At 42.9% G+C, this 27593-nt stretch overlaps 1 protein-coding gene across 2 annotated transcripts; it reads right to left on the bottom strand.

The window, feature by feature from the left end:
• Window positions 1–163: 163 nt before the first annotated feature.
• On the bottom strand, window positions 164–26952 carry LOC133209251 (myotubularin-related protein 8). 2 transcript variants are annotated; one of them, XM_061347759.1, is made up of 14 exons: window positions 26830–26952; window positions 25151–25273; window positions 24341–24503; window positions 22283–22440; window positions 20663–20791; window positions 19586–19720; window positions 17573–17705; window positions 16056–16165; window positions 14836–14961; window positions 13148–13197; window positions 12106–12306; window positions 11549–11677; window positions 10521–10647; window positions 164–2268 (listed from the first exon to the last, which is right to left on the bottom strand). In XM_061347759.1, the coding sequence occupies exons 1-14, from the start codon at window positions 26851–26853 to the stop codon at window positions 2254–2256; spliced, it is 1623 nt and encodes a 540-aa protein (XP_061203743.1). In that variant the 5' UTR covers window positions 26854–26952; the 3' UTR covers window positions 164–2253. The 2 variants fall into 2 exon arrangements, with proteins under 2 accessions (XP_061203743.1, XP_061203742.1); XM_061347758.1 differs by lacking the exon at window positions 164–2268 and adding an exon at window positions 6628–9054.
• Window positions 26953–27593: the final 641 nt, after the last annotated feature.

Raw genomic sequence — 27593 nt, 5'->3', positions numbered from 1 at the left:
TAGATGGAATTATGGAGTAGGAAAAATACGGATAAGCATCAGAGCAAAAGCAGGAGTTCAGGGTTTAGCGAGAGTCAAGAAGCTGCAGCCACAATGGGGGTGCTGCAGGTAAAAAAGCTGCGCCTGGCTGGAAACGCCTGCAACAAAATGCAGACATAAAAGCAGCAATTAAAGATCCTGTGTATTTTAAAGGGAAAAACAAGTGGATACAGACAACAAATGAATACACTCATTAGAAAACATGAATTGCAGGGAACTGTAAGGGAACTGAGAGATGAAAGGGAAACCCTTGAGTGGAAAATGTAGTAATAAACTGCATATTCCTTTGTTGCTACTGCTGTTGTTTAGTTGTTAAACAAGAAAAGAAGGCTCAGACCCAGCTCTTTAGTAGGGAGCAGTGATTAAACCAAATACTAATGAAGCATAAACTACAAACTACTCGCTGATAAATCCACCCTCGACTGGAAGAACATGAAGTGACACCTCCCTGTGCTCCCTGAAGAGCCACAGCACTGTGTTAAATACTGTCCTGCATGAATATTTAAATCAGCAGATTCAGGTAAACCCCAACCAGATGAGGCTGACCCATTTTGGAGAAGCTTCCTAATGCTTCCAACATCAGGGAAGGCAGAGGATTGGGAGAAACCTTCACCTCCTGCCTGAGCTCCAAGCTCTGGAGTCGCCAGCTGACCTGACCTGTGCTGCAGGCAAAGCAGCTCTTCATTAATTGGGGAAGAATTAAAGAGCAGAAGTGTATTTAATGCCAATCAAGAAGGTTTTTTGGGAAGGTAAATCCCATCCAACCAAGTTGCTTCCATTAAAAAGATTAGAGCTATTAACGCAGCCGAGCGAGGTAATGAGCTTTCAGGTTTAACAGCCCTAAGCATTCCGATTTAAAAGTTCGGTGCTAAACAGGACCAAATAAATCATTTTGCAGGGATTAAGGATTTACTGACAGCCCCCATGTTTGGAAACACGCAGTTACTTCGTGGTGATGCTTCTGCCTCCTGCCTTTGAGCTCTAAGTCACGGCCAAACCACAGCAAAGCCTTTGAACTGGGGAGTTTCCTCCGTGCCAGTGGGAACACCTGCACATTCCCAGCGCTGCTTCCTGCCGCTGGCCACCTCCTCACCACCCAGCCCGGAGTTGGGTGATTCAGGTGTTAACCACGAGAGGGCACGAACACCCAACGACCATCCCTTCCTACAGCAAACGCACCCACAGCAGCTCCAGAGCCCGGGCTCCGAGGCTCTTCACAGTTTCGTAGGTGTATTAATCACAGTCACGGACTGGTTTGGGCTGGAAGGGACCTTTAAAGCTCAACCAGTTCCAACCCTCTACGACGGGCAGGGACACCTTCCACTAGAGCAGCCCTTAAAAAACACCCCACAAACTTCAGCAATACTCCTACAATGACTTGAAAGGGAGCCTGCCCCCTCAGAGCTGGAGTTTGATTCCACATGGAAGTTTCCAATCCTCCTCATGCAGATGCTGTCAGACAGCACTTTCCCCAGTTGTGAATTAAAGCTTTATCAACTGCAGGCAGTGTTAATGCTAATAATCCAATTAAGTGCAAGCAAGGCTCATTTAGATACACGAAGGATTTCACTGCAAAATTAAGAACATTTAAAATTAGCAAGAAGGAAAAACACTCTGAAGCACCTGGGGACTGAGAATCCCCAAGTGTTGTGTGTATTTTTGCCTCCAAGTGCTTATTTTACAGACTGTTATTAAAACAGCCTCCATGGCTTCTCCAGGCACAGACAGAAACCATTCACATGGATCTACAAATCCAAGTGGCATCCAGAAGCATTTTGTACAGCCTACATATTCATCAAATCAATCTGTATCACCTCATCTCTCTGCTGTGCAGAGCTGTGCTTAATTGTACAGCTGGACTGGAGCTGCACAGCTCCAAGTTATCACAGCATCAGTGCCCATCCTAGTTATCCACATGGGGCATGTTTCGTACCTGGGATTTGCCTCTTCCTTGAGGATTCTCTCACCTGACTTTGCCTGCATTCAAAAGAACTCCACTTGGACTCACAACTGAAGTTCTGACTGAAAAGAACTGGATAAAGGAGCATTTTCAGATGATAGCGCTCATTAGTGGACAGACTCCAAATTCTTCACTCAAAGCTGTCAGGAAGAAATCTCTTCACCAGGTACCATGCAATGCCCACATGGGTCAGACTTGATTCCTTACAGCAGGCCAGAAGAAAGGTCTCCTTGATTCCCAGAAAGCTTTTTCGGTCAGCCTGGAGCCACCTGTACAGAGATTTAACCATGAGTGCTGGATAGAGAGCTTTTCAGGAGGAGGAAAACACTGAAAAGGAAGTGGGATTTAATATATAAAGAAAAATCTGATTAAAAGAAAAATCAGAGTAATGAAGTGTACAGAAGATACTGTGATTTAATACAGCTTCATCTCTTTTGGTGGCTGTTTTTTAAGATGCTGAGCAGTGCTGCACTCAGCCCCTCCAAAACCAGGGAGGTCACCTGGCTTCTGGTCTGGGAGAGAAACGAACTGGAATCACAGCATCACAGAATTGTTTGGGTTGGAAGGAACCATAAAGCTCATCCAGTTCCATCCCCCTGCCACAGGCAGGGACACCTTCCACTAGACCAGCTTGCTCCAAGCCCCCGTGTCCAACCTGGCCTTGAACACTGCCAGGGATGGGGCAGCCACAGCTTCTCTGGGCACCCTGTGCCAGCGCCTCAGCACCCTCACAGGGAAGAGCTTCTGCCTAAGAGCTCATCTCAGTCTCCCCTCTGACAGGTTACAGCCATTCCCCTTGTCCTGTGCCTACAGGCCCTTGTCCAAAGCCTCTCTCCAGGTTTCCTGTAGCCCTTTTAGGCACTGGAACCGCTCTAAGGTCTCCCCTTAAGGAGCCTTCCTTACGGAGCCTTCCCTTCTCCAGGCTGAACAAGCCCAGCTCTCTGGGCTCAAGCACACACTCCTGGGTCATGGGGAGCTTCTTATAAACCAACACCTCCTCCCCCCAACCCCTTCTCCCCAGGGCTGCTCTCAATCCAGTCTTCCCCAGCCTGTAGTTGTGTCTGGGACTGCCCAGACCCATTTTAAGATAAGCTCACTACTCAAGTCTTTAACACTTCCAAGTGTGAAGTTCTGCTTTGACTTTAATTAACCATCACACAGATCACAGTATCACAGTAGGTTAGAGATTGGAAGGGACCTCAAAAGATCATCTAGTCCAATCCCCCTGCCGGAGCAGGAACACCTAGATAAGGTTACACAGGAACGTGTCCAGGCGGGTCTTGAATGCTCCAAAGAAGGAGATTCCACAACCTCCCTGGGCAGCCTGTTCCAGTGTTCCGTCACCCTCACTGAGAAGAAGTTTCTTCTAGGTTAAGTGGAACCTCTTGTGCTCCAATTTGTACCCATTACCCCTTGTCCTTTCATTGTTTGCCACTGAGAAGAGCCTGGCTCCATCCTCGTGACACTCCCCCTTTATATATTTATATACACTAATAAGGTCACCCCTCAATCTCCTCTTCTCCAAACTGTAGAGACCCAGCTCCCTCAGTCTTTCCTCATAAGGGAGATGCTCCACTCCCTTAATCATCTTAGTTGCCCTGCGCTGGACTCTCTCCAGCAGGTCCCTGTCCTTTTTAAACTGAGGGCCCAGAACTGGACACAATATTCAGATGAGGTCTCACCAGGGCAGAGTAGAGGGGAAGGAGGACCTCTCTCGACCTACTAACCACCCCCTTCTAATACACCCCAGGATGCCATTGGCCTTCTTGGCCACAAGGGCACAGTGTCGGCTCATGGTCACCCTGTCGTCCACCAGGACCCCCAGGTCCCTCTCCCCTACACTGCTCTCTAACAGGTCGTTCCCCAGCCTAACTGGAACCTGGGGTTGTTCCTGCCCAGATGCAGGACTCTACACTTTCCCTTGTTATATTTCATCAAGTTATTCCCCGCCCACTCTCCAGCCTGTCCAGGTCCCTCTGGATGGCAGCACAGCCTTCTGGCGTGTCGGCCACCCCTCCCAGCTTAGTGTCATCAGCAAACTTGCTGATAGTACACTCAATTCCCATCAAACAGAGGAGTCATTTACTTCAAAAAGGCAGGGTGTTTATTTCCATAGGGAATAAAAATAAACTGTAATACAAGCAAAACTTCATGGAACAAACACATTTAGAGGAAAAAGGACAACAGTGCTCCCCTAAACATGGTACAACAGGGGTTTTTAAGCAGTGCATGAACTAAAAGGACTTACACAGCCATTGCAGCACGTTCAACAACATGGGATTTATCACCCACAATCTTATACAACTGTCCCTCAACAGGGACACCAACAAAACCAGAGACTGACAAACAGCACAAACACTGACAGTTTCCAGCTGAGCACCACACAGTTTTGGGAACATTCCTACAAAGATCAGTTTGTGGACAATAGGAAAAGTACGTGTGTGCTCAGTTACACGTGACTAGATCCAGTGCTACAAGTTATTCCAGTAGTATGCTGCTACATTAAATACAGATGAATATACACAGAGAAATGATGAGATACACATCAACCATTGTCACCTACCCTCCCTCCTCCATCGCCTCTGTAGTTCAGAGGTGCCAAAAGAACATTGAGATCCCTGCCTGAACCAACTACACTGACACAAACCAGCACTGACCTGGCTGCTCCTAGTGCTCAAGATGCTTATGAAGACATGGATTTCAACATCACCTGGTTGGAGACATTCCTCATCCAGTTAGTCAAGTGCTGTGTATGAATCCAAACAAAACTACTACATTCAGAACAGATTCTTCATCCCTGCTCCATCCTGAGGCATGGGAAGTGCCTATGGGTGGTATAGGGAATAACATGTTAGGTCCATAGGAAGCACGACCCAGCAACTCAGAGCAAAGACTAGGGAAGGGAAGGAGAGCAAAGCAGCAGCCACCTTGTGAATTGCCACTCACGAATATCCATCACTGAGCAGTGCCAAGTGATCTCTCCGGGAGCACATCAGGCACTGGAGCTACCCAAAGACCAGTTTTGCCACAAGTGAACTGAAATAGCATCTGTCACAAGAGCTCTTTCAAATGCCACCCTCTGCAGGTGTTACAGCTCTGTTAGATGCCAGGGTGCTCCCTCTCAGTGCTCACCATATCCAAATCTGACACACCACCTGGCACAGGTCACTTCAGATTTCTAGCTGTAGCCCAGCAAAGACTAACTCAAAGTGTAGATCTCTTGAAGCTTTGTGCACTTTCAGCTCCCAGCAGAACCCTCACCAGGAGCTGAGGAGCTCACTGAAGCTCACCAGGTACCTAGGACGAGGCCTCCTTCCCCATCCTCACAGGGTGGCAGCATCCCTAAGTACTGAAATGAAAGGCATTCACTAAGAGCAGGAACAGGACACACAGCCACAAGTGTATTACACCTCCAGGCTTTAACAAACTGCTTTTTCTCTCCCATGACAAAGGACCAACTAACTACAACTCCACAGGCACACCAATCATTCCCTTTTTTTCCTCCTGTAAACCAAACAGCACCAATTGGATTTTCCCTACCACAGGCAATAACTGCAGAACAAAAAGCAATTTATAAACCCAGAGTTATGAAGTTCACATTAAGACATTTCAAATGAGAAATGGAGATACACGAGCCCCTCTTCTACTTCCAAGTAGTAGCTTTAACAGAGTATTGTAGGCACTTGCCCATTGCAGTGCTTTACCTATTAGTAGTAAGAGAAATACAATGTAGAGCATGACACTGTGATGCCATGGGGTATCCTGGTAAAGCAAGATGTGCTCTGGAAGAGTTTTACACAGAGCAAACAGGACCCCTGCTCCTTCCCAGTTCTTGGAATCCAAATGGAAAGCAGCAAATTGCATTGTTCACTCAACAGCTCCATGTAAAAAGCTTTGTGGCTTCACAACACATGAATTCTCCACTAGAACAGACAAGCTACAGGAACTTTTCACCTACACAGTACTTGCCAAGAAGATTCCTACGAAGCGGATTTACATTGCCTTTAACACTTTTAGGGAACATATAATGAAGTCACTTGCCACTGTCAGCAGGACACTTCATGAGGAGCGAACATGGGGTTCTGGCAAAGCTCTGGGAAGGAATCCAGCTGAGCAGACCTGAGGATGTGCTGCAGCACTTGGAACAGCTTCTCATTTTTGGTCTTGAAACACCCAAGAGTTACTATCAAAACTAAAAAGCTTCCAGCTAATTGGTTTGCAAAGAAATAAGCTCATAGAAAGACAGGAAACACTGGAATTTTTTCCAGCTCCATACATTTACAGCACCAGCAGGAATGATTTTTAATACATTACATCCAAGAGGTTTAAAAAGACAGACCATTACCCTTTTATTTTGGCTAGGTCTTGCATTTCAAAGTATAAAGTCATCCATTATTTTGTTACTGAAGTCAAAAGCAGCAAGATTACTAAGAGCTTACTAATACTTTCAGTATATAGAGTAATCTTTCACAGTTCTATGCACCTGCAGTAATCTTGTCGTCAAGAAGGATTTGTGGAGATGTCAGCATCACGTTTCAGGAATAAGCAAAGATGATTATACTTTCTCCAAGGTAATATATGGTAATTCAGAACTCAAGGCAACAAGGTTGGTGGAGTAACTTGGAGCTTCACAGATCTCTTTTTAGGGCAAAGAGATCCAAAAGCAGATGCTCGTCTTGAGATAAAGAAAAGATGCATTCAGAAAAGTGCACCCTTCAAAACAGATACATCCTTGTTGCATGATGCACTATTCTTATATGCAGCCACACAAATTCCAAACATCATTAAAATCCTGAACCAGGCCTGCTTGTGCTTTGTTTTTAAATAGCTCATGCACTGTAGTTCTACCTTGAAAACAACTACACTCCTTGCTTTAAAACTGACAAACCTGCATATTAAAAACCAGTTGCTCTTTGCCATTCTAGGCATTGAAAAACTCTGGTTTTAGGTATTGCCCTTTTCCCTGCTGTCTTCTGATACACTTAAAAGATCTGTTTTCCTACCCAAAGTGAGACACTCAGGGGAGTTTTGGGTTTTTTCCCTTTCTACTTGAACACTGAAGCTAACCTGGTCATTTCACCACATATGAGCACATGGGCAATGGCTATTGCATTTTCTGCTGCTATAGTGGAATGTTTCTGCTTTTCGCTGCAGATTGGGAGGTTTAACTTAGACAATGTTTATAGTTCCTTTCAGAATTTTATAAAACCCCTGGTTTTAAGACCTAGTGGTAGCATCTAACTGAAACACCAAGATCCAGAAGAAAGCAGCAAAGCATCTTGAATGAAGCTGCACGAAGAAACTCTGCTCAGTTAAGGACATCTTTAGAAGATTGCCCAGAACAAGTACTAAGGAACAACCTTCCCAGCCAAATATTTTCCTATGGGATAAGCCCCTCTTTCTCTACAAGACTTATGGATAAATGGAATATAAGTTTCTGTTTTAAACCCCAACTTTGAACTGGTGTCTCCAGCTGAGATTCCTGCAGTTTAAGGAAACCAAGCAGTGCTAACAGCAAGAGTGAGCCCAAGCTGGAGCCACAGCCATGAGCCAAGACATCCACTCTGTGTTCCACTATGAGGACATGTCCCAAGTTAGGTTTTGTCACCAGCTCCACAGAAGCACAAAGTTCATCACCATGAGACAGTACAGACAAAACATCTCTAAGGTTCATGTAATTTTAACATCCAAGACAACCTGCACTATGATCACTCAGCACATGATGTGAAATAACCATTTGAAACCCCATTTCAGTAGCAGAACTCCCCTGATCTGTAACTACTACCTTGTCAATGGACATAAGGAGAGCACATCAACTATGTAGCTTCAAACTACATTACTCTCTTGCCTCAATTTAACCAAGATCATAAAACAAGGGATAATAAAATCCATACAATTTTTTCCCTATCTTTTCTCACTTGTTATCCTCCCTCTGTCACAAAGCTACAGGTTACGCAGGCTTTGTGGCTTGCTGCCCTCTCACAGTCAGTAAATGTGGTCCTTACCCTTTGAAAGGTCAGGTTAGAGGGAAGCTACTGTACTCAGGGGATCAGCAAAGATCCTGGAGAAGCCAGAGCAGGTAAAAAAACTGGTTTAAAAATACTGCCTACAAAGACAACCAAATACTACACTCTACACTACAGGAATAAAAAGAGAACATTGCATGGGTAGACATTAAAAGGTCTCCATAAAAAGGCACAGGGGGGTTTGGTTTTGTTTAACAAATATGCATAGGAAACAAAAAATGAATCAGTTCTGCCACAGGGTTGGGGTCCATGCAGATTCATTCACAGCTAAGAAAAGGGGGGAAGTGTTATTAATTTAAGAGGAACTGACATTTTTATCATTTTAAGATAAATGCACCATCACTGAGAGTAACTGGATTGTATCTTTCCTACTCCAGTTGTAAACACCACACAATCCCTAAGCCCCATGTAAATTGGACAAGACTTCTTTCAGCTTGAAACACCAAATACTGGCAGCAGTCATGAACCTTAACCACGTCGTGCTTCCAGTAAGCAATAACGTTTGCACGAACTCAAGGCAGCCTCCTGGGCAGCTCTGTACACACCATCTTCATTTCAGCTGCAAAACGATGGGAACCAAACCAAACGCAGCCTGGGTGCCCTACAGTGAGCACAGCTCCCTGCCAACACACCACTCACACTCAGCTGTCCATGGGTAGAGGGTCTGCACCTCCTGGGGGCACAGCCCCCTCAGGCCTCACCACCACAAGCGCCTGGTTCATCGAAATCAGTTCTCAGAGCTCATCAGTGGTGCTGAGGTTTTCCACCCTTCACTTCAGAGTCCAACACATGAGGGATGTCACTCAGATCCTGGAGGTCCCGGTGATGAGACAGGTTCTCTTTGTGCTTTTGGTCCACACCTGATGGAACATCTACATCCCCCATCAAGGCACCGTTGCTCAGCACAGGAGGTGGTTCCCCTTCATAACCCTGAGGAGTGTTGAGCATCAGTGTTTTTGAAGTAGTATGTCCTACTTTAGATAAGGAGGAGCCTTCACTGGGCAAAGGACCATCAAGAAAAGGAAGTTTCTACACAGATAAAAATGACATGAAAAAAACAAATTAATGGAAGTTGCTATTCCCAGATGCTACAGATACACAAAAAACAACTGCCAACAGAACAGCCCTGTGCCAGTGCCTCTTCTTCAGCTCTGTAATCCAGCACTGAAGTACACAAGCATAGATCCTTACATGTTTGTATCCAATCATTGTTAAATTAATAAAACTAAAGTTTTCAGCACTCACATTAACCTACCAAAGGACACAGACAGTTCTTCTCATTGGTATATTTTTAGGCGACTCTCTCACTAATGTATTTTTAGGGCTTTTTTGGTTGGTTTGTGGTTTATTTGGGTGGTTTTTTAATACACATAGAAAGGATATTGTGGACAGAGCCTTTCAGCATAAAGAAAAGCTACACTTCTCCTTGCAGACAGTTGTAGAGGACTGTGGAGGGTTCCATGCACCCACCAAACTGCTCTTATCACTCCCCTTCTCAGCAAGATGACGTGGGGATAAAATAAGATAGAAAAACCCTTGTGAGTCAAGATAAAGGCAGTTTGATGAAGGACAAATAGAGGCTGTGCATGGAAGCAAAGGGAAACACAAGATTTCTACTCTACTTCCCAGGGAGCAGGGCTCATTACGTGCAGTAGTGGCTCCAGAGGACAAACACCAAATGCCCCTCTTCTTCCTTCCTCTCAGCAAAACTACAGGGCTTAAACTGACCAGACTATTTTTGGTTTTCTTCTCTGACTTGCACTGCCAAGTAGAGATCTGCATTTTCAGACAGACAAACACAGCTCCCTGGAGAACCTCATCAGAGCTGACCACACCATGAAGCGTGTGGGTGTTTACTGTTCTGGGCTGAAGGAAAGACATTGGTTATTCTGGTCACAAGATCTCTGCCCTCCAGTACCACAGAACACACATAGTAAGTGTGCAAGACTCCCCCACCCTGCTTTAGCAAAACACTTCAAATCTGAGGAAGCCACTTTCAGAGGCTAATTCATCCCACACCATCCAGTTACGTTTCAGCTATTGCATGGAAGTCAACTTAAGTAACTCCACTGTTTATCACCTGTGATTTGTGACTAAGAAGGCAGGAAAGAAAAATGAGGGGATGAGCTGCAAACAAGAACATTTTTGTATATTCACAGTATTTATGTGGGGAAAATCAGGCCCATTCTTTTCTTCTCTCCTTAAAGTCTGATGTGAGTAGAGTTGAAATCCAGATGTTCTTTTTAAAACTGCTTCATTTAGAGAATTAGAACATCAGGAACCCGCAACAGAACCTGACCTACCACAGCTACTACCTAGCAGATGAGAATTTTGTGTAAATCCAACCTATTGACTGCAGCAATGGCATTTAACCCCTCATTTTGCCCAGCTCTGCCCACCTTGTTGAAGCCATTGTTCAGAGATAATGCTCAGCCCCAGGTATATTTGCCAAAACCACTGTGTGTTTTAAAGTGTTATTAACATTCAGGACTCACATTTTCCAGTTCAGATGCATTGTCCTCCAGTTTCATCTTCTGGCTCATGCAGTTTAGCAGATAATCCAGCACACACTGCTTTGGATGCATTCCTTTGTCAAAGCGGTTATACATCCCACACCAAAACCTCAAGGACAGGGCAAGGAAAGGGAATCAAATGGTTATTTGTACACTACTGGCCAACAAACAAACTAGATGCTGTTTAGGGAACAAATTTTCAACCAATTAAGATTAGTGACATTCTAAAAACCTGCCAAAGCCTCGGATTAGAAAACTCAGCATCTGTGGGTAAATACTTACAGTTTAAAAATACTTTTAAGGATTTAAGTATTATGAGGTTATGATCCACATGTGCTGGCAGCAGGTATTAGCATTAAGATGAAAACACGCTTTTCCCAGTAGCAGACTTACTGGAGGCTTGGGAGCTCACCCTCAAGCCCTCAATTTGCTCTGCTGTTATTAAAGCCCTTTGCCTGCCAGTAACCACACACAGCACTTAAAAACACATTTACATCCCTTCCTCCCTCAGCAGGGAGCAGGAGTGAGGCAGAAACAAAGCACCACTAACCACTCCAGCTGTAACACCCTGGGCAAGCAGAGAGACACAGCAACAAGAAATCCCTTACCTGACTGCGTGAGCTTGCGAGTGATGAGCACTGAAACTCCTGCTTAAAGGCCGTCCTTAATATATACATATATACAAAAAGTGAGGAAAGGAGGAACTTTGCTTAACAACTGCCAACCCCTATCATGTAAATGTGGCAGAACAAGCAGCCAGGGGGTGTGTGGGGTCTATCTACATCTGAAGTTCTTTTCCTTGCCTTTCCTCACCCTCTTTCTCACCACCAAAGTCTTATTTTAAGTTATGTTACCTGCACTTATTTAGCAGTTACCTGTGCACTATTACTCCCAGTTTATGGATGAGGAATGGAGGGGAAAGGTAGAACAAACCATGTTCATCAGTGAACTGCCAATCTATGTTACAATGAAAGAAATGTCCCTCTTCCCTCCTTAAATAAGGAACTTACTGGAAACTGAAAGGTAGTGTGTTAGGTTGAAGCTCTTTGTAAGCTGTAAATCCTTTGTACAAGGGATTTCTCAATTCCTGCTTCTTCTGCAAGAGGAAAGGCCACAGAGAATGGGTCTTCTCAAAGATTCTGTCAATTACAAATAACAGCTTATCAATAAAAGAAAGAATGAAGTTAAAGGGATAAATAACTCTGGCTGAGCTGAGCAGAATCACATTAAGGGAATTAAGAATTATTTTTGCACAGTATCTGATTCATTTCATAAGCACAAGATATATCATGGAGGAATATATAATCATTTAAAATGGACTTGACCCAGTCAAAAGGGGTATCTGCAAGTTAATACTTTGGCTCAAATTAAAGCATCTGTCTTCAGGAATATAATTCATCTATAAATTGTTTTCACACTCCAGAACAGAAGTATCCTTCAAGACAAGGTTACCCTTAACCAATCCATAATTACATTAAAAGCACGAACACACAAACCTGCCTTTTTCCTGACTTTTAAAGAGACTTCTAGACTGTTGGCTCTCTAAACTGCCAATCTACCAACTCACTTCATATCCTCACGCTCCTTATGGCAGTTCCCAAGGAAGTTGCCAAACTGGCAGGAGTAGACATGGTCATGGATTTCAAGAAGTAAACGTTCATTGAACTCAAAAGAGCACGGGAACTGCTGCATGAGCTGCCACACGCATTCAATGAACTGGGTGAAGACAGGGGAGACTTCTTTGGGGTCACCATCCAAATGGCCACATCTAGAGAGAAGCAAATAAACCAGGGTAAATCCTGTGTCACACAACAAAAAATAATTCCCTCACCATTAAACCACTGGGAAGTTTTTTTCACTACCAGAATAAGAAACTACTCTGCAGAGATAGAAAAAAATCCCCATGTGGTTTTTCTTACAGCAAGTGCACATTCAAGAGTGCCACCCTCATTACTTGCGTCCCAAGGATAACTCTTAGGAGTGATGAGATTTGTGCCATGTCAGTTTCTCTAAAGTCAAATTAGCCATGGAATAGTCCATGTAACATTGCTGCAAGCATCACAAGAAATATTTGTGAACCAGGAATCCCTGAGCCTATGCCATGATGTTTGCATATGATGCAAATATAACACCAAGTTAATAGCCCTACTATTCCTAACCGGAATCTGCTTAAGGGATGGCAAGTCAAATGGGTTTTTAATATTATACTGGGCTCAAGTTTATGCCTTGAGCTTGTTAAAAGTTCAAGTCCTGAATAAATATGAGCTGAGGTTTTCTTCCAGGAAGTGACTGCAGAAGAATCAACATGTCTTGTCAGAACATCAGCACTCCTCAGGTAATGTGAGTGTGATTTTACAGGTAGGAAACCCCTCAGAACTCAAACAATTTGTTCAAGACCATTTGATTTTGTAAAGTAATAGTAATAAAAAAAGCACTGATGAAATAACCCCAGCAGATACTGGCTTTATGTCACCAACTCCAGTATTTTCCATACCTTTTCTTCTCTATCCTGTATTTTCATTAACATTTTCCATGAAGCTGAAAACACTGCATTAGTTTCCCTTTCAAGCCTTCACCAAGTCACTGTACCTATAATGTGCTGCTCTTACCTGTGTGAAAACTTGTGGCCCATTGCAATCCATTCCTTCTCTATTAGGACCTTCAGTTTCAAAACAGGGATGAGAAAAACAGCATTATTTTGTTTAGAAAAAGGAAGACTTTGATGCTAACATCTACAGAGCTTACAACCATGTTGACCCTCCTGGTATGAGAGACCAGTGAAAACAGTAATAGTGGTTTATAGATTAGAGTTGTCCAGTTACCAGCACTATATCACTATTGAAATCACAAGTTATTTCAAGAAAGTCCAGTACTATTTTGAGGGAGTTTCTATGTTGTTATAATAATATACAAACACATTGAGCTAAAAGAACTAATAGCTTAATATTAATTTGCATTAATATGTTAACAATCACTATGTACTATTAACACAGAGTATAGTGATATTCAGCAAAAAAAATCAACTGGAATACAACGGACCTTTAACACACAAATAGGAGTGTAAGAAATACAGCTGTGTACTGCGCAGCTGAGGATTAAATGAGAATATAGTTCTTTCTATTTTAAACAGAATGCCTGTGTTATGTGTAAGAAGACAACAAGGAAGCACTATTTTCCTTAAACACATGTCTCACAAGGGAACACATGCCTGATCCTGGATCCATTATTACTTGCCTTGCAAGGTCAGATTTAAAGATCAATTCCTGATATCATGATGCAGAGACATAAAGAACAAAAAAGCATAAATTCCTAACAGAGGTCTTTGAAGTCATACTGTGTTTCAGATTTTCCCATTCCTTACACTTCTGTTGTATTTATTGAGGAATAAATAAGCACTCTCCTGAGATTTGTGCATATAAACCATTTGCTCAGAGGACAGACAAGCATTTGTTTGTTTTAGCTACTGCTCCTTCCCCTAAGCAAAAGCACATTTCTTAGTTCATACAGAATTGGCCAGAGTGCAGCCAAAGCCCAGGCAGATGTTTCACACTCTGTCATTTTAACTGTTCAAAGACTGGAGTATAATCCAGACCCAAAACAATAATTAGTAATGACACCATGGAATGCAAGGAAACAATCCTAGCAGTGCAACTCACAGGCAGAAGGCACAACTTACACTGCTCTGATTTCAGGGTTTCTTTTAAGGAAACTGCTGAGAAAGAGCAGCAGCCTTTCAAGTATTTAACAGCAGAGGAATGGAAGGATAATGTCACATAACTGCTCCGTATATACAGTGCCGGCTTCAAATAAGAAGCCTACAGTAGAAGCAAATGGTCAAATTGATGTGTAATGGCTTTAAAAAAGGTCTTCAACAATGCACAGATTTTACCTGATATACAGGTTATGTGCTGCGCCCTGCACACGAATGAGCTCAGCCAACTTTAAATCTCAGGAGATAAGAGGCCATTCACTCAGTCTTAAATGACAAGCTGCTTCACTGTTCTTTTTTGTGGATTGCTGCCAGAGTTGCATCCTTTGCTCACTTATCCCTAGCTGAAATCTCATTAGTGGCTCTGCCATGGACATTCAAGGAAACAAAGATTTGGGAATTGTAGATCAAGTGTGTTTTGTCCCCATGTGTTCAGAGCAATTAAAGCTTGTTTATAGAATCAAAGCTGCTTTTATATAGGTCACCTACTGTTTGTTCCAGGAAATGGCCCAAAACATTCAATTATGCCTTGTTTACAAACCCAGGGAGCACTTTTTGGTTTTGAAATTCCAATGTTTGTGTTCTTACCATGAAGCCTTTAAAAGTCCTGTAGAAAGGATCCAAGAGGAGGCTGGCCAGGGAGCAGACCTGCGCCGTGCGGTCCCATCCGTCTGAGCAGTGCACCAGCACACTGGCTTTCTCATCCTTCACAGCCTGTCAAGAGACACCAGACACAAAAGTTGAGCAGCTTTCTCAGTGTGTTATTGTAGTTAAATATGATATCTCTTCAGCTGTATTTACCTGACTGGCCTGAAAGCCATGAGAAAATTTGTCATTTCTCATCCAGACCATGGGAAAACACCAGTTTGGGGCACATCACCATCAACCCACAAGAAACCCCAACCAGAATAAAATGCCATGGTGTGCCTTGTAGGCAACAGAGGCTGTCAAGAAACAAAGACCCTCTAATCTCAAAATGCTCTCAGTTTTCTGAAAGGCCAAGAAATTTCAGTTCCCTCCTCTAAGGAAAAAACTTAGTGCATAAGTAAAGAATAACTGGCTACATGGGGACAAGAGACTTCAAGAAAAACTGTAAGTGCTTATCCCAACTTCCTCCCATATGGATCACCTTGTGTTGGTGATAGAAACACTAAATAGCTTCTTGCTGGCTACAGGAAAACTTGAAGAGAGAAAAGACAACACGTACAGAAGGTCCCTACACTCACCACATGCTGCCTGCACACCCTCTACTATCACTGAAGAGCCACATGCCTTGGTGACTTTTCTCCTTCTGCCTGACTTGCTCTGAAGAAATGAGGACTCTGTTGAATAATTAAAATTAGCAGTGCTCACACTGCACAGCACCAGGAGAAAATAACCTGCTCTAAACAACCCCTCATTTAAAGCAGTTCAGAGCAGTTCAGTAACTAATGAGCACAAGGTTATGAGTTGTTTGCATTGGTAATTCCATGTTAGAGACATTTAGAAAGGTCATTTACTGGCATTGTGACTTTATTTGTTTCAAAGGAGTTCTAATAAAGCCTAGACAACTGCAACAAGCAGTGGCAATGCAGTGCACAAGGACAACGTCCCAACCCCTATGTCATTTAGTTTAGGCACAGGAAGTGGCTAGGGGTGAGCCAGCTGGGTGATCTGCTGATGTTCTCCAACTGCAGGCTTGGTTTTGAGAACTGAGGCCAACCTGACCAGAAATGTGTTCCCACCTTCTCTCCAGAGACATTTGCCAGCCTTAGAGCAGTCCCTAACAGACAAATATATACTTAATTCATCTCAGGTTACAGTTTTACCTTGGCAAGAAAGACACCTGCATCCATCACAGCCTTAATGTGCCGTAACCAACCCGAGTTCTCCAGGCCAGTGAGGAAATCACTCATGGAGGGGGACTTCATCTCACACACTGAGAAAACAAACAAAGGAATTAGCAGACATTCCATTAACAATATCTTTTTCTTTTTTCCACCTCCTCATTATCTTTTCACAGCACCAGAGCTTGGGAGATCCCAAAAGCTCACATTTCCACACTGTCAGCAACATCCTGCCTGAAGGACACAGAAACCACTGGCTCCATACTTAAATACACAAACCAGCAATTTTTAGCTGTGAGAACCTGAAGATCTGAAAATATCCTCCTCCTCCTCTTTTTAAATGGTGGCTCATTATTTTTTCAGCTGAGGTTTTTTCCAACAAAAGAAAGTGTTTAGTGCTGTTTCTTCAGTGTAAGTCACCTTCACACACACATCTAACCACCACTAACATGCAGTGACCAAAGACCTGAAGAACGGAGAGTTTTGGTTTAGAGAGAGAAATAACAGGTTAAACCTTGAAGGCAAATGAGATGCTATATTGAAACCCAGCAAAGAAAATACTTCTGGTAATGCAGCTCAATAGCCTGTAAGCACCAGTAAGGTTTTTATCACTGTCTGAGAAGAATACGGGAGTAAACAAGTATTTATTCTGCTCTTCTTCCACCACAAATAAATCTGCCAGAACAGGCAATTGAGGACTTGTACTTGTCATCAGGACAATCTCTTGGTTGTGTGAATAGCCTCATTTTTCTCCAAGGTCACCATGGGTCCTGCAGTGCCACCTGGCAATCGGTAGCATCAATTATTCAACTACTGTGAGGCAAGATGACCATTATGCTGCTCACTAAAATATTACACTTGTACTCTGAATGACAGCACTTGTATTAGAACTAATCACAGGGACCAAGCAGAATGATTTGCAGCATCCCCTCTGCACAAGGACAGTAGCAATGCTGGAAAGCAGCAAGCAGAGCAGTCTGGTGTGATCCAAGCTGTGCATTCACCTTTGATGGAACCTCTCCAAAACTACATTACTGAGAATACAGGCCTGACTCATTTCTTCTGTGCTGCTTCACATTTTTCCCCCGCTAAGTTCAGAGTCTCACAGAACAGCTTAATTATCTGAGCAACTCTGCATTTTAATATCTATTTTAATGTACTAAAACATGCCTTTCATCATTAAGATGTATTGAAGACAAGTTCAGTTAACGGAATCAGAAACAAATCAAAAAGAACTATGTATGTAGGGGATTAAAGTCTTTGGAAGATCATGCCAAAATTTCTGATCAGAAATACTGTTTAACGCTGAACTGCTCCAAACTTTCCAAATGCCCAGAAAGTCATTTCTTCAACAACCTATGTCCATTTTCTTTTGATAACTCACAAAATAACAGTACAATGGAGTATTTCTCCAGCCTTTAAATTTGGCACATATAAGAAATTCACATTCTCTGGATCAGGGGTAAAGAAGAGTGGCCAGTAGCATGGCCTGCACGCACCTTCCAGCAATTTCTGCAAGCTGCTCCTCATCACATGGATGTTTTCTATGCCGATAAATTTGAAGCGAATGTTATCATAGTTATCTTCGTTCTCATAGCCCTTCCCTGCAGCTCGGTTGGCCATGGCATTTAACTGTCACAGGCAAGGGAACAAGAACAGGAGAAAAGAGAAAACTACAGCAAACAATATGCACAAATAAACAAGTCTGTTTTGCAAGCCCTTCTTTCTAGATCTCCCAGAAAATACACTGTACAAAGTCACTCCTCAGTGCCACTTCCCACCTCCCAGACACTGACACAGCTGTTTCACTATATGCCACTGTCTCCAGTCCATCATTTATATGTAGAGACTCAGTAAGACCCAGGACAGGATTTTTTAGGGTGGCCAGCATGAAAACCATGCCCAGTTTCACAATACTGTTGTCATCAAAACAGGCAGAGAGACACTGTCGCTGCCTTAAGTGTGAAGCTATGCAGAAGATTCAGACAGAAGCATATGAAAGTAAAACTAGGAAAGCCATTTGTATGAGTAACATACATACATGGTGGTACAGAAATAGTAAGAGAATTCCAAAGCTTTTCACAGACATACATGCACAGATGAAATAAAGCCACCTGAGGGAAACATAGAAATGTTTAAGTTGAGCAGAAAGAATACAGCAACCAACTGGAACTGCAGAAAAGAAGCAGAAAAGAAGCCAGCTGCTCTAACATTCACCAAGCCAGCCTAAGAGCTACCAGGAAATCTTTAGTGGGGACCAGGAAAACCCAAAGGAGCACCTCAACACCCCATATATTTACTTAGGGAGGAGTGATTTGAATCCAGAGAGAAGGAACAGTCAGATATGGTATAAACATCTGGAGAATAACTAAACAACCATTGTGGTTCAGTTCTACCACACAAGACATGTTGTAAGGAGAAATGTGACCAATTATAATTCCTCCCTTCTTCAAATACTTTAGAACAAAACTGCCATCAATGACAGGTATCAGTAGAACATCTATGATACTGGAAGATGTCTGAACCAAAACATCATGCAGTTCTTGCTATAAATAACCATGTAATTACAGAATAGGTTCTCTCTAGGAAATGTCACACTACAAAAAGCCAAAATACATTTCAGACCACCAGGTGAAACATTCTCCATCTTCCCAGGAAGACCTTTTCCCTTCTTGCCCATGCCATAGTTTAACTAAATCTATAATTTCTGTAAGATAACTGCGATGTCTGACCAGTGAAGCAGGTTCTCAGAAAGCTCAACTTTAAAATAATCAGAACACTTTTAAATCTTTGTATTTAAATAACTGTGTACTATGAAAATCCTCCTGTTCTAATTTGCCTTCCAATCAATATTCTTACAGGAATCATTTGAGTTGGTTTCTGAATTCAGTCCCTCAAGAAAGTTACTACAGATTTAATCTTTCTTCAATATCCTCTTACATAGACACCTCAGCAAAGAAGTTCTAGCCTCACATAGTGGCTATGGGTCAGGAAAGCTGAATTGTATTGAACTCCAAGCTGCACATCATGAGAACATGACTGTTTCTACAAAAGCAAAAAAAAAAAAAAAGAAAAAAGGAGGAACTGCTTTTCTCCATTGTTATCATACTCTAGGCAGCCCCACTCTTTCCCAGGTCTACTGACAAAAGCACTTCAGCCTGGTGGATCTGAATCCTAAAGGCTTCCCTCCAACTCAGTGTATTAAGGACCAGCTCTCTGCAGGAAAATGCTTCACTGGCTCAGCTGTTCAAAGCCGCCGGTTGCTTCAAACAACTCTCACCTCAGCCCGGAGTATGCCAACATTCCTAACAGCACTTAATGTTGCTGGCTTATTATGCACAAGCATCCATCACATTAAGGCACTGAACCAGGAGCCTGATTCTGAATTCCTGATTCAGGACTGCCACAATTTAACTTAATGCAGTGTTAAGAGTTCTGAAAGAATGAACTGGAAACAGCATTACTACTTCAGTCACAAGCTTTAGGAGTAGCCACAAACCCCATGAAGATACCTTTGGCCTTGTGTCTACAACATACATGAAGGGGCTCCCAGGGTTGGCTTCTCTGATGGCCTGCAGCATCTGTTCATCCTCCAGACAGCGTGCGCTGAACCCAGACAAGGGTTGGCTACAGCGGCAGATGGCAGCCTGCAACACAGAACACCTCACCTTTGCCTGCTTCCACATGGTCTCTACTGCACTGTCCCAAAGAACACAGTTTGTTGGGTTTAAGTGTCCCATTCTCTTTCACTAAAAACCTCCTACTTCCACAGACATGCAGAAATATTACTGGAACATTTCTCCAAGCTACAAGTTTGGGAATCTTAAGAAAGTACTGAGCTCTGCTGCAACCTCAGGGCTGTACTCTCAAACCCACTATGCTCTGCATTATGATCAGTACCCCAAATGTTTTTACTTGGTTTCTATTGTCCAAACCATTAATTTCCACAACTTTGCTTATCAGTTGTTACTGTGCCATGCTCGGAACCACACTGAGTATCCTTTGGGGAAATTCCAGCAGTTGCCAGCACAACTCTACACAGTTGCCCACGTCAAGGCATGCTTACTCAGAAAAACAATCATTTGACTGTGACATTTTCCTAACATCTGCATCTAAAACATGCTGAGACAGCAAACTTAAAAATGCACATTCTGATCTTCAGTAGAATCCTTCACTTATTCTGAGCTGGTGGGGTTTATTTCAGGGTGGTTCCTCCTCTTCAACTCTAAGAAAATCCAGCTGACTTAATATGTATCTTGCTAAAACATTACTCAATATAGCAAAGAGTAGATTAAAAAACCTACATAACAAGGCATTGCTGAAAGCTGATTAAAAAAAATTCCAGACAGGAAGCTTAGAAAGTCTGTGCTTTTTGCACAGCTCTGGATGTGTCCCAAGTGTTTGCCTTTAACCAGCTTATTCTGTGACTCAGAACAAGCTAGCATTAAAGGTGATAAGAGAAGCACAGTTCTCAAATTGAAGTTAATATGCTCTAATAATTGCCTCAGTTTTTCCTTTCACTAAAAGGGGATGGACAAGAAGGGGAACCCTCACTTGCCAACAAAGACAGCAGACAGTGAACAACTAACATTGTTTTCTTTGTACAAGTAAGAAAGCACTGGAATCCGCCCTCTGCTTCTGAACCGTGAGCTCCCGATCACCACTGCCTTACTAGCAGCTCGAGGCACCACTATTTCTGAAGGATACGTGTTGCAAACCTAAGTAAGAAGAAAGAAAATGCACATATTACTGCTTAGAATTCAAAATGCATGAAAAATTCATCTTCAGCTGCTGATCTAACATCTATGAACAACAGGCATAGATTGCTTGCTGCAGTGTATCTAACACTAAAGTTTCAAGCCATTAAGATGTATTTAAAAAAGTAGGATAGGAATAGGTGCAAAATAAAGCAGTGTGGTGAAGAAAACAATCAATGTTGCATCTGGACTTTAAAAAACGGACTGCACTGTGCAAAATATATATTAAAAGGAAGTTCTTTACGTCCATTAATCTTATGAAATGTTCCCCATTTGTCACAAAAAACTACATTAAGAACAACTATGTTTAAAAAGTTCCTTCTTATTCAACTTGAAATGAGCTTCCAGCATCCTCAGAGACCAGCTTTGTCCCTTTTCCTTGAACAAGTACAGTCTTTGCAGCAGTACTTGACAGATAGGCTGTTCTCCAAGTCTGGCTTTACTTTAGGCTTGACAACATTAAGTTGGAAACCCTGAGGAAATTCTAAAGCACTGGCACTTGAGGGCTACATACTAGCAAGTAAAGCTTCAAAGTGATTAATACTTTAGATGCTCACATTCAGATGCCCTAATCAGCTAATGGAAAAAGCACTTCTCACATTTTACCTCAATTCAGGCATCCAAAAATAGTCATTTAAAATTACCAGTCAATTATGACAGCACAGGCTTGTATTTCTTCAACCCAAGCCACAAAAGCAAAGGAAGCTTGTGGGGGAAGGGAACAGAGAGCAGGAGGAAGTGATTCAGGACTTAATATACTGGTATCTTCCTTGGAGCTGTCTGTGTTTTAGACAGAAAGCTCTGACAGTACACAACATCAGAAGAAATAAAAAGGGAAATGAAATGAAGCATGAGTTTGAGTAAGCTTGCTGAAAAATGCTTTTGTTTTATGTGGTATAGATCCAATCTGGCTTTACAGGGGAGAAAGAAGAAAGCAGCAACAGCAGCAGCCAGGTAGGACTGAAATGCATGAGTGACCTGATTTAGTAGAAGATCCAACCAACCAAGAAAAAACTGATTTCTGCTACTGTTCTTCTCTTCCCTATCTAATCCCTTCCCACTCTGCCTCATTTCCCACCAAGCCAAAATGCTGCCACTTATTTCTCTTCTACACATCTGCCACCAGCCTGGTGGGACAGGGATTGGAAATACCAAAAGCAGCAAAGGGTACTTCAAGTTTTTGTAACAGATGGTTTGACATTCCTCTAGAAAAACAAGTATCTGGTACTTTGCCAGGGAGATCAAAGCAAGCCAAGGTGACTCTGCAGCTCTGTTCTGTTCTTCCATAGAACCCTTATCCTCAACTTCACATCAAGACTATGCTGCTTCGATCAGAGCCAACTGAGCTCATTCCCCCCCTGAGAGACCACTTATGAAACACTAAGACTGCTGCATGTCCTTAATAACAAAGAAGAGATATTGCATTAAATGACTGATGTGGGCAAAAATTACCTCATAGTCTTTATTAACATCTGTTAGCTCCCAGTAGTCATTTGGAATTCCCATACGCTGGTAATCTACTTTTAAATCAATCAGCTTCCATCCAACCTCCCGGCTCTCTTTAGACACTTTAGGATTATAGGAGAAAGCATAAAGTTCTTCAGGTTTTGCTGGGAAGAAGGAAGAAAAAGATTAACTGGTTAGAAGTTTTCTTTCTTTACTTTGTGTACCTCACTACTCCAAGTAAACTTTGACTCTCACTCCTTAAAATAAAACAACTGAGCACTACATAGAAGAGCAGGAAAATTTTAAGCATCCAAACCTCACATTTACAGGTTTTCATTCAGGATAGTACTAACAATTCATATGGAAATCCTCAGGAATTTCCAATACTCAGTTCCCACATATAGGCAGACAAGTAAAACATTTTGTTAGAACTAAGTGAAACCTCAAAGTAGTAATTTTTCCTGATCACATTTCCTACTGAAGTCACTGCAACAGGCATGTTAGATGAGATTTATATCATAGGGGTTAATCCATAAATGAAAACTTATCTGAGAAGATATGTTTTCTGTGCAGAGTCCATAAACCAGCTCTTGCACACCTAGAAGTTCATCGCTCAACAGTGAGTTCAGAGCTGCATGGAAAACTTGACAGAAGGCTTGAATATTCCTGTCACCCAACAAAAGCTTCACGCTGTGTCTGACAAGTGCTAATTTCTTCTTCCCTCCATCTCCACCACCCCAATTTCCTTCCCTCTCTTCATAAAATGCAAATCCAACCAATAACTCATTCAGCTGATTCCCAAGGCAGAAAGTGCTCCAGAGTGAAACCTGTCAGTCTGATAAAGTACCCAGGTTACCAGACAGGTAACCCATAGCTGTCAATCAAATATGTAAAAATCAAATCATCATATGCTCTGACAAAAAGCCATGAAGGAAGCGTACATAAAGGAGTTTCAAAGCAACAAAAGAGAACTTAAAATCTAGGAAAAAAAAAAAAAAAGGAAAACCTACAGCACTCTACACAAATAGCCATAATACAAAGGAAACTGCTGGAAGCCTCAGCAGCAACAGCTCCTATGCCTCAAGATGCTACATTAAGCCTCTGCTTTTCAAAACTGAAAGAACACTGATAGCTTCCAAACATCACCAGAAGCTTGCCAGATGTCAGACCTAGGAAAACTCCAAAGCTCAGAGCACAAGGGACATGCTGGGAACAGACCCAAGCCTAAATATCATCAAAAACCCCCTGAACTTCGCAAAAAGCATTCCCACTATAGCATTTCTATGGAAGTCCTGTGTGACAGCAGCATGAAGCAGACTGATGATATCAATTCCCTTCCCTTAGCCTACTGACACCATTACAAAATGCAATTACAAATGCCATCCTTATAATAATGCCAAACTCCAAATATTGGCTCATAGAAGGAGCACCCCACAACCAGAAGCTGCCACAGACAGAAGCCAGGTATGAAACTCAGTGGAATGCTGTCCTACAAGAAGAGCAAAGAGCCTGAAGATTCATCCATGATGGACTAAAAAGCTGAAGCCAGAAGAGACCACAGGCTTTTGAGGATGTTTTGCTTACACTCTAAGAGTGACTCTAAGTGACACCAGTCAGGGAGAAGCAGAGGATTTCACAACTGAACAACAAACACTGACTGAAGAGCAGCCTAAAGAGGTTGTTGGGAAACAAATGAAAGATGCCAACTTTTAAAGCTTTATTTGAGGGGTTCCAGAATTCTGTGAGCATCCGCATGAACTGGAAAGGGCAGAACTACACTCACCCAACAGCCAAGTCACAGAAATGAGTGACAATGGGCACTGCCTCATTCCCACTGCCACAACAGATGTGCATTTCATGCAGAAGTGAACACCCTGGAGTCCACATAGCATCACTCTGCTTACTGAGCCAACCCTCACTGATCATCTCTGGTGGTGGGAACAGATTCTGACTCCACATCCTCCCCTTTCTGTACTGCCACCACAAACACAAAGGTCTGGCAGGTAAAACTCTACCTATGGCTTCCAGCTTGAAGCACTTCAACAATTAGCAAGGCCTAAATACCTGGTTGTGAGAGTTTAAGCAATGAGGTATAAACTTCATGACAGTCACGTTCCTGCCCAATAACAAAGTGAGCCACGTGGAAGTTCTTGCAGTGAATGAGGAGTGGATATCCAGCTGTGGTCAGAGGCAGCTTTTCTACAGTTGCAATATGGTGGTGCAGAATCTGAAAAACAGGAAATAAACAGTGGTTTTCAGAAGGCACTTACAAGGTCACGAGCAGTACAAGCAGTTAGGGAGTTCTTCAAATACCATCAGTTGTTTAAGCTTGCTGCATCTAATTTCAGCAAAAAGTGAGTTTGAGATATTTATCAAACAAGCATGACACCCCAAATCTGTACACAAAGGCTGGTAACTAAGAGCAAGACTGAAAAAGTACAGATGTATATAAATTACCTTGAGACTGACATGCAGCTCAGTTTACATGGTTCACTTTTTGCCTTCCCTCCACCCTCATATGCAATATATTTTGTCATTCCCATTTTTAATGTAGAATTAATTAAAAATGGTAATTTCAGTCCTAATTTTGCACTTCTAAAAGCTGTACATTCAAGTTTGGCGACTTGAGCTTGAGATAGGAAACTAGACAAGTTTTTTGTGTTCCTGGAATTAGCACTAATTCAGTAAGCAACCTATATCAAGTCCCATTACTGTTCTAGCTTCAAAACCAACCATTTCTGTTAAGCATTTGGTATCAAAATACTATAAAAGACCACTACAATATTGGAATTCACAGACCTGTTTGTTTTGGACACGAGATATAAAGTAATTTTTATACATACTTCTGAACAGACTCCAGGTATCACAACATACCCATGTTTCTTTCCTGACATCAGTAGAGGCATCTACATAGATAAGGTGGGTGGCTGTCAGATATAACGTCCCATTGGCTGCCTTCCTATTTGTGTAGCGATCTAGTAATTTCACATTTTCAACCTGCAACATAGAAAGAGTATGAAAAACTGAGTTTAACTTTGAGTGAGGAAATATCTGTTGAATCACAATCATTTAACTCCTAATATACAAAACAGGAAGCAAGACAAAAAAGTACAGGAATTCAAGTCACCTGCAACAGTAACTCAGCTTTACGCTATAAACTCAATCTATTTCTCCAGCAATTAAAGCCAAAAAGGTTAAGCAAAGAGGCCAGGTTTAGTGACAGTGTGAGCAACAGGATTACTGGATGTGTAGCCAAGACAATCACAGTTTATTACTGTGCAAGGCTGGAGCAATAGTAAGTCAAAGAGCTGTGAAAGACTGTCCATGTTCAGTATAATCACAGTATTCCTCCTCAAGAAACAGCCCCCTCCACTCTGACTTCCTACTGCTCAGTCCCTATAAACAAGTATTAGTAGCTACTTCTCCCAACACACTTCTTAGGTATGCATGTGCGTTTCATAAACCACACTAAACTAATTAATAGAACCAGTTTCTATGAGCATCAATGCAAACATAATAAAACGTGAGGTTTTAAGTATTGTACATTATTTGACTGATTTTTTTCCAGGCCTGTTTGCTTCTTAAGGCACACAGATGGCATTTTTTTATTCATCATTAAGAAAAATAATGGAAAACAAAACCCCAGAAACATATATACAAAACATATGTACAAAATAACAGTACACAACACACTAGTCCTAGGTACTGCATACATAAACTTCCTTAGAGGCCATTAGTAGAGATAAAGCATAGCAAATATCAGCAGATAAACTGGAAGAGCAGAGCTCTGGGCTATGTGTCCTCCTGGCACATCCCGTTTTCCAGCACGCATAATAACTGCATCTAACATTGCCCTTTTCAGGCCACTAGTGACAACCAGGTCCAGCAAAGCCCCTCAGGCAACACGGGCAAGGGGCATCCCCAAATTAGCATTATAGCAAATAAAACAACACAAAATAGAGCAAGCAGCATCTTTACAAACGAATAATAATTAAATAAGTCAAGTCTGGGCAGGCAGCTGTGTGAAGTAAATACAATTCTTCCAGCTGTCATGCACACAGCATTCCCAGAGATCCTGTTTCACTTAACTGAAAAAGCACATTTTGATTCACTTCTTTACACTGAAGAGGTCTCTGCACTTTGATATAAACGAAGTTTACATGAATCAAACCTAAAACACCTTTTGATCAGCACCCTTACTAAGTATTGCTTTTCCAAGAAGGCCATACAGTAAGAATTACTTATATATCAAGAACTTTTAAACCTTACAGACTTATCCATGACCAGCTTGAAATATGTAAGTGATGCTCACGGACAGCTATGCCTTGAACGAAAGCAGAGCCACGGCGTTGATTAAAAATACAACTTTAAAACAAAAACAGCCTCTAAAAACTCAGGGCCCTGCCCAAAGCCGCGGTCGAGGCCCACCGGCCCCCGAGGGGCTCCACCTCAAACACCCCACACCCGGCCCTTCTGGCGGCCCCCAGGCACCGCGGGTGTACCGTGAAGGGTGAGCAGCTGAACTCCCGGGTCGGGTCGGCCCGGCCGCTTACCTTCGGCGTGGTGATGTGCTCCATGGCGGCAGCACCGCCCGCCTGCCCCTACTTCACCTCAACGCGCCCGCGCGGCCCGGCCTCCGCGCCGCCATTTGCACGGGGCCGCGCCCGGCCCGCCCCGTCGCAAATCTCGCGAGAGCAGCGCGGGGCGGTGCCGCTGCCGCCCAGCATGGGGAGGGCAGGGCTGGTGATGGAGGAGCTGTGACCACTTTGGTCTCCTTGTGAGCGCCTGCTCTCGGCTCTGCTGTTGTGGTGAGCTCATCATGGACCAACACCCCAAGTCCTCCCCCTCAGAGCTCGCAAACCAGTCTTCCCCAGCCTGTCTTAGCCTGGCATTGCCCCAGCCCATGTGAACGACCTTGTCCTTAGCCGTGTTGAACTCCATGAGGTTCACCCAGAGCCAACTCTCAAGTGTGTCCAGGTCCCTCTGGACCCCATTCCTTCCCTCGAGCATGTTGACAGCATCTCATGCCATTAGACTTGCTGAGGGTGCTCTATCCCTCTGTTCATGTTGCCAACAAAGATGCTGAAGAGCACCGGTCCCCGTGCTGACCCCTGAACAATGCCATTTGTCACTGTATGCACAATAAAACCCCGTCAACAGAACACTGAACTCCTGTGTGACGTGACTGAAAAGCATATTTTGGCTGAGGAAAACACACTTGTTCCTGAGTGAAGGATTACTTGACACCCGCACTCCTGCAATAGGAGTGCGGGGGGTTGGGGGGGTTGCTGTTGAAAAGGAGCTTCCTTTACAAGTG

The sequence above is a fragment of the Neopsephotus bourkii genome, unplaced genomic scaffold (genome assembly GCF_033783945.1).
Source record: "Neopsephotus bourkii isolate Nb327-2 ecotype Australia unplaced genomic scaffold, CSIRO-AGI_Nbou_v1 NB_324, whole genome shotgun sequence".
NCBI classification, from domain to species: domain Eukaryota; kingdom Metazoa; phylum Chordata; class Aves; order Psittaciformes; family Psittacidae; genus Neopsephotus; species Neopsephotus bourkii.
Note: the sequence above shows the minus strand (reverse complement) of the source record. Positions and strands in the feature narration are given on the sequence as shown.